The following is an 11,010-nucleotide window of genomic DNA, read 5'->3' as shown; positions in this document are numbered from 1 at the left end:
ACGCTCTGAGGCTGAACACCGGTCGAGGTGCTATGGGATCTCCCTGAAACAAACAACTGGGAGGTAAAATAAGGTGAGGCACAGCGGCAGTGAGGGAACTGATTGCTGTCTGCATCTGCAGCACAGGTGCGTATAAATACCTGGTGCAGAGCATCTAAATGAGACGCCGCTGCTAACGCTGATGCATGAAAAGCAGTGTACAGGCCCAGGCTGCACAGCACTGCAGACACTATAGCCTTGGCCAAATAAAAACTTAAGGCTATCTGAGAATAGCTAAAACAGATTACATGTGCATAAGTGAATCAATGTGTCAAAGGGTTCACCTATTTAAAGGTAGCTGTCCTGACAATCCCTTGGTCAATCTGTTAGCATACAGATTGTTCATCAGGACACACTATCGTAAATCTTTGTTATATTATGTTTCCTGTTCCTAGTTATTCAGGGGTATGAATAAATCTGGAGGGCATTGTATAAGAATAGATTTAATTATGTGAAGGCATAATTTGTATAGATATCAAGTAAGTAAATAATGTGGGGAAAATTGTTTGGTGACAATTTGCCTGTTTTTGTTGAAAATAGTTTAGTCCTTTCTTTCCAACCATTGCCATTTGGCAAATATGATACTCTGATTTTGGTATAAAAGAAACACATGTCGAAAATAATACATTGGGTCTGTGTGTGATTCCAGCAATTGAAAAGAAAGACTAATTATGATTTTGTGAAAGCATTTTCATACACAAATAAGAATAGCAGAAGAAACAGTATTTGAGTGTAGGCTATTAAACAGCAAACCTACCTGCATGCACACTGTAATATTCATACATTTTAAATAGAGGAAAGGTCTGTAAGAAATATTATATATATGAGTATTTTACCAAATTATTTTGCTTAAATAATCTGAATAAACTTTTGTGCACCATTGTGTGTACATTTAGTTGATGAGTATGTGTGTGAGTGTGTATATATAAGCATTTAAACAAGCATTCACACTTACTGGTATTCACAATACATTCACATCAAACTTAAAACATTAAGTTACCAGGTGCTTATAAAACAATAAGTTATTAACAAGGTGTCACACAAGCAGAATGACACATAAGGCTTTGGTTAACGCTGGGGGTAGTGAAATGAACACTTATGTGTATAGATTGAACAGATTCATGTGGTTAGCATAGAGTCATGTCACTGAGAATTGGCTCTACAGCTCATCTGCTAAAGGAAAGTAAATGAAAACTAGAATACGACATTAACAATTCATATTAAGAGACCAGTACTTAAAATTCAACATTTAACAACCTTCCTTTTATGAATTACTTTTCAATACAGAAAGGTATTCCAATGCTTGATCATCTGTTGCGATTATTACTAGAAGAAGCTTTATTGCCTCTTGTTCTGAGATATAAAAATATACATTTTACACGTGGTACTAGAAGACGCGCAGAGTCACCCTGTTTGCAGGGTCTGTCTGCTCTCTGGTTCAGTACAAGGATCTAATGCCTCAGACTCATTCTGGTCAGGATTGGAAACTTCTGGTTCTCCTACTTTTGAAGCTGAAAAACAATCAATCATGTATTCAGTGTTTGATAACTGAGCTCAATTGTAGTTGAAGAAAATGCTGCACACACCTCAGCATTATTTTATTTGCACTTTACCTTAATATCCATGTGCTGCATATAGATTTGCATGTTATAGTTTTTGTATTGATACAGACTTGTGTTAATATGATTATGATTTGATTGTTGCAGATTAAGTCATAAGGCTGTGATCAGTAACCATTTGACTTTCTTCATCCCTCTGCTCCAGTAGAAAACAGCCATCAACAGGAAGAGGAAGGGGAGGCATCTCAGCACTTATGACCCTGACCACTCCACGCTACTGCTGCTGGTGTCTGTAACCACTGAAGGGGCTGGGGCTCAAAGGGTGAAATAGTATTGAGTGCTAAAAATCCTCCATATTGAGGAATTTAAGATGAGGAATGCTATGTGACTAACTCTGTCCTTAATGTTGTCTGTACTTGACGTTCTTTTAGGACAAACAAGTATCCAGAATGTCTGTTTTCTCTGTGGTTCTCAAGAGAAACCGTCAAAATATTCTCGGACTGCTCCTCATGGTGTGTGTTAAGATAATGGACATAACTCCCTGTCTGCCCAGCAACAAGATCTGTAATGCTGTAATATGTCCTAAAGAGACTGATATGTCTGAAGAGATTGGAAGAGTGTCCGTCGCATCATGTACTATATCATATAAATATGTGTGTGTGTGGAAAGTGCCTTTGAGAAAACTGCTTCCGTAGAGACTGTCTCTATGGGCATTTTTCTCCCGAGCTGCTTGTATTCGCAATAAACTTCTATCTTCACATATTTCTGGTTCATCAGTCTGACTTATTGAGAAAGATCCATACACAGATAAAAGTTGGATTCAACACCACTAAATAAACAAACGAAAAATCAGACTTCTGCCTCAGAGTACATGCATTCATGTCAATCCAGTATTGATCTTTTATGTTTATTGCTGCTGTTGCTGCATGTATCTCCAACAAACCAACATATGATTACAAGAGACACTTTGTAAGTGAGTTGAAGGAATATACTAGTTTTCACAATAACATATTTCTTGTATTGTAGTCCACTTAAACTCACAAGAATGTATAGGTCAGATGGAGATGGATTCAGGCGATGTTTGTATCTATTAAAGAAAAACAAATATTGGTAAAGATGTCTTAACCTTTGTTTGCAAATAATGTGTACATTGTGTGGATATATAGAGTTCAGCATGTACCTGTATTGCAAGTGCTTATAAAGGATATTGAATTTTAAACCCAGGAAGAACTCCCTTTTCTTTAGACTAATGCGTTAATAACCAGTTAATGGGTTGACTTGACATCACTGCTCTGTCAATACGTGTCAAAACTACCCATTAACGTAATTGGTATGTGCCATACAACAGTAAGTGTTATATTGCACAGTTGGCTTTAGAAAATGTCCAATAAGGAGTATAATTCAAATAGAAACTCTGTTTTTAATTGTATTTATTTCTTACAGTCCAGTCCTGCAGTGGACTACAGATGCTTCTTTAAGTTCCTGGGAAATGCTTATTTAATTATTTACAGCACCTGTGCAGAAACAGTTGTGATTGTTGTGTTTTTATTAGTGACACGTGTCAAGTGTTGTCACTAGATAGCTGCCAGTTTGTCTGAATAGATCGATCTTTAAGAGCAGTCAGTACACTGAAATGACAAGGAGAACTTCCTGTGGGAGCAGGAAGCAGGTGAAGGACTCCCATGTTGTGTAATGGCCTTGAGTGTGGACACCGTCCTCCCAGGCTCAGAGCACTTCTGTACGATCATTACTTCACAGCCTCTTCTGTCCACAATTCTCCCAGTGCAACTACAGCACAGCTCACATGGTACTGCTGCGCAAAGTTACCTCTGATACTTCGTTATGGAGGCCTGAGCCCATCTTTCTTTGCAGTGGAAGAACTATCGAACAATCCAGTACTTATAGTCAGAAATAAAACCACATTTGATTGTTGATTTGTTTCAACTTTATTTTACCTTATGTTTGATTCCAAGGTTAAAGTAGCATTAACTGCATTTATTCTCAATACATAACTTTCTTCATACTTAAAAAGTAATTTTAATATAAAGGCTCAATTAATAAAATCGAAACCTTATTGTCCTATAATGTCCTTAAAATGTTTTAAACTCCAACCAAAAACATTGCTTCAGTTTAAAAACATTTTGATACATGCAAGATAAAATGTCACATCTACATTTCCATGATTAGTCTAAAGTGTGGAATATACTGTGTACAGGTATAAGTATAATGAGACCCTTACACTTGAGTTAAAGTCCTCATCAACAATTGAACATCTACACCCACGATAAAAAGTCCAAGATGATCAACACTCAAACCAAGATTTGCAAACAATCAGTAATCTGTGTCATTAAATGAGAAAGCAAAAACATTATAGATGTGAGTATTCATTTTCTCTGATATGTGTTTTCCGTTTGTCTGTCATGCATCAAAATTTGTCTTCCTCAGAGGGGGCCAGCTCACAATCAAGACACTCGTTCCCTCTCATTCTCAGTGCTAAAAATAATTAAAACACACACACATATACAAAGATTTCAAACAAGACATATATTTGCATGTGAAATTAATTTGGCAATAGTGTGTGCAATATTTAATTCTTTTTATATTAAACCCCAAAACTATTCAATTCTTACCACCACTTTAAAAGCAATAGGTAAAAAATGATTAAAGGTAATATGTGCAAACATGCCTCAAAGTATTAATTTAATGTTAAGGGAACTGTATTAACAATTATTAAAGTTAAGTTTAATTATGATAATGGTGTAATGCTTATACCAGTCTAAAGGGGGCTGATAACACCATGACACCTCTATAAAGTCTACGTAATATGTCATGAGGCGGGACAACTTGTCCATGCGTCATAATAGGTCCATAATTATTCATAGCATTTGCCCTAGCATTATGACGTCACAGAGAGAGCCGCATTGCAATACAGCGTTATCTGATCAAGACACAGCTTCGCGAGACAGATCGTCGTCGCCTTCGCCGAGGATAACATCGCAGATGAACAGATCCCTCCTGACGGGTCCGAACAACGAAACGATGACACGCGGCTGGAGATCGCTATTTCTGCCCCGAGTGACCAAGCAGTCCCTGCATGTGTATGGGAGTGAGGCCGCGGTGCAGAAAGAGTGTGACCGCCAGAGAGAGACCAGCTCATGGGTGATTCACCCCTTCAGCGCCATCAGGTAGGGCCGGGCAACGCGCTCCGCCCACAGAGAACCGTGTTTTTCCATGTCAATTATCTGCTGATAACATGCAGTTTTTGTGTTTCCCATGTCATAGATCTATGCAGTATGTAGATTTCAATGAGTAGACATTTCTTCAGTTTGCAGTAGGAGGCGCAATCCCGCATCTATGCAACAGGAAACGCTGTAACTCAGGTCTTTAGTTGTATTTCTGAGCCGCACCTTTAGTTTTTTCTCTGATATTGCGTATTTGCAGGAAAGCGGCAACAAAACGGCAGAAGACACATTTTCTTCTGTACTGTCGGTTTTTATCTGTTTTCCTTTCAAAAACGAGCCGCGATGTGAATGAACTCGCTGCACCGAATACAGTATTTCTGGAGTCAATCGTCCCATTTTTAACAGGACACTCACGGACGTTTAATTATAATAAACTAAATAACACGCTGACCGCTAATCAGACCAGGTGGTCCATAGGCTGAACGCTGTGTCGTTTAGGTTCGTTGATCTATAATGTTGATCCATATTGACTGTCACTCTCACAATGTACGGGTAGAGTCACTGCGCCTGCGCTGTAGCCAATCAGAGCGCTGCACTGCTCGAGTTCCAGCGCACGGGGGCGGGATCCGGGCCAAGATGGCTGCGCCCATGTGCCGGCGTGTCTCTCCCAAACAGAAAGGAAAACGCGAGAAACACTGTGATTATACGTGTGTCATACATGTCAGCAGAGTGGAAATGAGCAGTACAGCCTCCTACAGCACTGCGGGGGAGTAAAGCAGTCGAAAGCGCCCTGAACTGACACCGGACATCAGCTGTCAATGAAGATCGCCTTGTCACGCGTGATTTGCATCAAATAAGATCGGTTTCAACTGACCAGCTGCAGACGACTCATACACTGTTTATCTCCCTTTTTGCAGGAATTACTACATCTTGCTGATGCTGGTGCTGACATTTCTCAACCTTCTTGCGATCCCCATCGGAATCGCCTTTCTGGATTCGGAGCACCACTTCCGCGCCTGGGAGATCTTCAACCTCTTCTCGGACACGGTCTTCGTGCTGGATATTCTCGTCAACTTTCGGATGGGTGTCATCACGGATCAGGTAGCAGAGTTGTTAACCACTGGTGCTAAAAATGGGACAAATGTGTAGAGTTTTACATTCGTGGGCAAAATGATGGGGTCCCTGCAACTCCTACTCAGGTGCCACAGAGAAAGGAGACTTTACTCAAATGCTTGGCAAAAGTTCACTAAAATGAAACTGTGGGTACATTTTATTGGCAGTTTACATTAAATGAAAAAGAAAAATATTTCTGGAGAATTAACATGGAGATGTTCGTTACTGGTCAACACATGTGTTAGCTTTGTATCTGTAGATACATTCTCACTCTTTCTTTCTTTCTCTTGCTTTAGAAAGTGATTTTGCAGCCAAAGGAAATCCGGCACCACTACTTGAAAAGTTGGTTCGCCTTGGATTTGATTTCTGCCTTTCCTCTGGATTACATCATCCTAATCGCAAAGGTAATGGAATGTCTTCTGGGATTATTTACGAGTTATTATATTGTTTGCTTGTATAAGTGTCCATCCCCCTGGTGATAGCAATCCTAAAGTGTAAGCAATCGCCTCCAAAATCAAGTACACAGTTAAGTGTAGTGATTCACAGGATTTCAGGATTAATTCAGCAGTTTCTAGAGTGAACCTGTGCTGGGTCGTGCATTTCAAAGCAAAGACTCAACCACTGTTTCCCCAATAGCAGTGTGGAGGATTGTGTAGAAAAGTGGAAGAAATCCTAATTTAAATGCATGAAAAGTGTCTTTATAGGCACTGTGTGTGATGTTATGTGTCCGGAGTGTCCTATAAGTGTTTATGTGCTAATCAACACATGAATATGGCTTTTGTTTATTCCTAGCTTTTTACGTGTCAGTCGTGTCTTTTATTTAATATCACACCGTATGCTCTGATTGTCTAGAGTTTTGAAGAGCACAGTGACACCTCTTCCTTCTCTGCCTCTAAACTGGTGAGAGTCATCATGTTCGCGAGGATCTTCAGTTTGGCTCGCCTGCTCCGAGTGTCGAAGTTATGGAGGTTCTTCACAGAATGGGAACAGGTTTGTTTTTTGATTGGTGAATTCAAAATTGTTACATTGCTTCTCTAGGTACAAAATGTGTTGAATAAAGGGTACACTTGAAAAATAAATGAAAGATTTAGTTGAATGCTCAGATTGATTGCACTGGGTTTATCAGATTTACAGATTTGCACCCTTTTAACAGAGAATTGTATGAAGAGCTCGTGAGATTTATACTGTATTCCTGAGTGTTGGAAGTCATGGCAGTCCCTGGTCAAAAGTTACTTTAAAACTGTTCTAATGGTTTAAAATGATATATGGTTACAATTGGCTGGTGTATTATTCTGAAGTGCTGATGATAGTGTGTGACTCAACATCAGTTCCACGCGTTTCTTACAGTATAGCCCAACTGTCTGTCTTTTTAGGTTTCGAATGCAAACATGGAAGCGGTGCGCCTGATCCTCCGCATTATGGGTCTGTTCTTGATGATTCTTCTTCTGTGCCACTGGAATGGATGTATTCAGTTCCTTGTTCCCGTTTTGCAAGAATTTCCTGAGCACTCTTGGGTTGTCAGGGAAAACTTGACGGTAAGAACAATGAAATCTAGCTGGAAATGTCCTGAAAATGTGTGTTTAAAATTGACATTAATTTAATTAATCTGCAGAGGATTCATCTTAATGTACATGCCCTTCCTGTATGACCTGAATTCAACTAGTCTATAAAACCAACCACTAATTATCAACATTATGGATCATTTTCCAATCAAGTCCAGTTCTTTTAACTGTCTGTTTTGCCACCCAATGAATGTTGTCTGAAAACAGAAATATTGGAAGATTTCTGATAATCAAGTACTTAGTTCTTAAAGAACAGCTATTATACAGGTTAGGCCAGGTGAGTTCTTAAAGAACAGATGAGGCAGTTGTTTGATCACAGAAATCTGTAATTAATTGTCTAGTAGCTCTGTTCAAACAATACATGCGAGTGGTAATCGGGGAAGGAACAGATCTGTAGCAGTTTTCACAGACAGATTCAGTTCTGTGAAGCAGCATCTTTACTGACCGCCTCTTCTCTTCTAGAATGCCACTCTGGGAGAGCAGTACTCCGTTGCTGTTTTTCGGGCGCTTTCCCACATGATTGGCATCTCCTATGGCTCCGCCGAACCCCCCTCAGGTGACGAATACCTATGTTTACTGTTTTGATTTCAAACCACAGGCACGTTTGATGAAAACACATGTCATTAAACCTTCATTTGATATCTTGCAGATGAAACTGAGCTATGGATTGTCATGACGAGCATGGTTTCAGGAGCTTTGATGTACACAATGATGGTCGCCAGCATAGCAGCAATGATGACCAACGGCGACGCACCTGCAAAAGCCTTCAGAAGCAAAGTATGTTTCCTCTGCACTGTAAAGAAAAAGAACAATGCTTTATCTCTCATTTAAAAGTGACTGAACTTCAGGATCTTGAAGATTAACACATTCATTGTTACAGTTTTGGAAATCCTGTAATTTGGATAGAGAATTTAAATTGTATAATGCTTATTATGAAAAGCTTTGTCTACATTGAATTTTAAAAATCACACATTTGTGTATCTCTCTGTGTCACTGTCACAGATGAGTCAGCTGGAAGACTACATGACGTACAGAAAGCTACCCCGAGAACTACGGACTCGGATATGCAATTACTTCCAGGCCAGGCACCAGGGGAAATGGTTTGACGAGGAGGACATTTTTAAACTGGTCTCCAGACCCTTGAGAGAGGTAGGACTGTACGTTTCGACAAGTAACATTCAAATGATATGACTGCTGGACCTATAATCACAAACCTTAATTACCGTAACTGAGCATACCACTAAAGACAGAACAAATGAATACAGACATTTTACACCGAAAACATGACATTATCTGATTGGTCACAAATAACAGGACTTGTTTAAGTATGCATGAAATCCGTTATACATTTCTATAAAAGCATCAATAACTAGCTATCCTGTAAAAGTGCAAACAGACGTGAGTTGTGGACACTCAGAAAAAAAAAAAAAAACGTAATGAAAAGTTATCAATCAGTGAATCATGAATGCATTTTTTATTAGGTTGAAATACTGCCTTAAGCTATGCATGTAGTCCTATATCCATGAATGCTCAATCAGCAAAGCATTGATAAACTAACCACACAGCCTTTCGTAATTGTTAATAATATCCTGCTAACATTACACTTGGAAAACTACTGCCGGTGGAATTTCTACGAGATTGAATTTGCTAATTTGATCCCTTTGCTGAACACGTGTATGATAAACCGTTTTATTTCTGTTCCATCCAGGAGATTCTCAATGTCCGATGCGCCAATGTGCTGAACAGTGTCCCAATGTTCAGGAATCGGGATGCCAATTTCAGCAACGCTGTCTTGCTGAAACTGGGCAGAGAGGTTTTCCAGGAAGGGGACCTCATCACACATCCGAATGCTCCCGGAGATCGTATGTTCTTCGTCGAGTGCGGGAGAGTCCTGGTCACGACAGCCACTGTCCAGGCGGAGCTGTGTGATGGGGACTGTTTTGGAGGTGGGTTACCTAAAATTATTATTTGCATTGGATGCAAAAATAAACACTCCCTAGATTCATGTTTTTATTATTTTTGATTTTTTTTTGTATATTATTTCTATTATCTGCATATGCATGTTTTGTTCAGGACACCCCTTTTATATATTTAAAGGTTTTGATTAATTACAATACTTAATCGTATCAATAAAATCATATAGAACAATTGACCTCTTGGAATCTGCATTTTGGAGGAATCATGACTGAAATAAATGATCTGGAAAGTGAAAACATCAGAGCACTGTGTGTAGTGTGCACAGTAGTGGCTTTCAAGGCTGTTAACGGCAGACTGTTGATTTTATTTTCAGAGCTGTGTCTCCTGAACAAGGGCCACTGCACGGCGATGGTGCAGGCCACGAGTCTGGTTCGGCTCTACTCTCTGTCCGCTGGGAGCTTTGAGGAAGTTCTGCAAGGTTTCCCAGAGATCAGAGAGGAGCTGTATCAAACCGCACACGAGAGGCTGCGTGTTTAAGAGGTGAGTCGACAAGATCCCTTTCATCCCACGAGTCTGGCACTAAAATGAAGGCCAGAAAAACATCTCTGACACTTCACAGCTTTCTCTGAAGTGACTGTGATATTTTAATTTTCCTGTTAGATGCTGTAATTCTAGTCACTACACAATTAGTGTCCTTTAATAATGTATTTGACTGCATTTCACTTTAAGTTGAAGATTTAAGGGCACTAGCCAGCTTCCCCTCCCTGCACAAACTGGGAGCCACTCAGAATAACATTCCCATTATATCTGCAAAGCACCCGGTTTACAGTTGTGTATCTCTGTATGACCAGGTACATCTATTCCCACTATTGGTTAAAACACTGATGAGACACATGGATATGTTATGGCACTGACCACGACTTTTGATAATGATTATTTGGTATTTCTATGCTGGCCAGTTTCTACTGAGGTAAATACAGTGGTAATAACTGGGGGAGCAATGATTGTATAAGAATCCCTTCATCTTTCAGTTTTTTTTTTTTTGTTTATTTGAACTTCAGTAATTAGTGTTTTTTTTTGTTTTTGTTTTAGAATCTCAAATGGGACATGACCATCAGTCAGACATGAATAACTTGTAAGAGGAGGCTATAGTGAAAATGTACATCTGATTTATAATTTGACAATGGATTAGTTAAAGTACCTGTAAGTGCAGAAATAATTACGCATACCTGGATTGATGAGGTGTAGGCCAGTAGAATCACAATTTGAGAAGAATGTACAAGCTGCACACTCAATAGCTCCGATGCAGAATCATTTAATAAACCAACATCAATGATGCTGAGAAAAACTGGTTTATAAAGTGTAACAGGTAATCACATACAGGTGTAGGCCTATGGATCTAATTCACAAGACATTCAACATTTTCATTTAATAATCAAACTCATTGTCATTTACATTATGGCAAATTAATCAAAATAGCAAAACCAAGAGACTATCATAATGGTACAGTAAATACAAGCGATACAGACTATTTACAAGTCATCAGTACGACAATAAGATACATATTCCATTCACAAGAAGCACTTCAAATTGAACTCCATGTTTAGACCCAAGGGCAACAGTCCTCAGCCTATGGAT

At 39.3% G+C, this 11,010-nt stretch overlaps 1 protein-coding gene across 1 annotated transcript; it reads left to right on the top strand.

Moving 5' to 3' along the window:
- The first annotated feature begins 4,601 nt into the window (after positions 1-4,601).
- On the top strand, positions 4,602-10,730 carry LOC136767009 (potassium/sodium hyperpolarization-activated cyclic nucleotide-gated channel 1-like). Its single transcript, XM_066720978.1, has 11 exons — positions 4,602-4,783; positions 5,698-5,881; positions 6,190-6,297; positions 6,746-6,883; positions 7,267-7,428; positions 7,918-8,011; positions 8,105-8,232; positions 8,458-8,604; positions 9,164-9,401; positions 9,746-9,912; positions 10,465-10,730. Exons 1-10 carry the CDS (start codon positions 4,638-4,640, stop codon positions 9,907-9,909), a joined length of 1,509 nt encoding a protein of 502 aa, XP_066577075.1. The 5' UTR covers positions 4,602-4,637; the 3' UTR covers positions 9,910-9,912; positions 10,465-10,730.
- Positions 10,731-11,010: the final 280 nt, after the last annotated feature.

Source organism: Amia ocellicauda, chromosome 13 (assembly GCF_036373705.1).
Source record: "Amia ocellicauda isolate fAmiCal2 chromosome 13, fAmiCal2.hap1, whole genome shotgun sequence".
In the NCBI taxonomy this organism is placed as follows: domain Eukaryota; kingdom Metazoa; phylum Chordata; class Actinopteri; order Amiiformes; family Amiidae; genus Amia; species Amia ocellicauda.
Note: the sequence above shows the minus strand (reverse complement) of the source record. Positions and strands in the feature narration are given on the sequence as shown.

What these genes read in the sequence shown, in the direction of transcription:
- LOC136767009 (XM_066720978.1), top strand. Translation starts at nt 4,638, where the DNA reads ATGACACGCGGCTGGAGATCGCTATTTCTGCCCCGAGTGACCAAGCAG. An exon ending in CACCCCTTCAGCGCCATCAG is followed by an intron (nt 4,784 to 5,697) that starts GTAGGGCCGGGC and finishes CCCTTTTTGCAG; the next exon opens with GAATTACTACATCTTGCTGA. An exon ending in TCTCCAGACCCTTGAGAGAG is followed by an intron (nt 8,605 to 9,163) that starts GTAGGACTGTAC and finishes TGTTCCATCCAG; the next exon opens with GAGATTCTCAATGTCCGATG.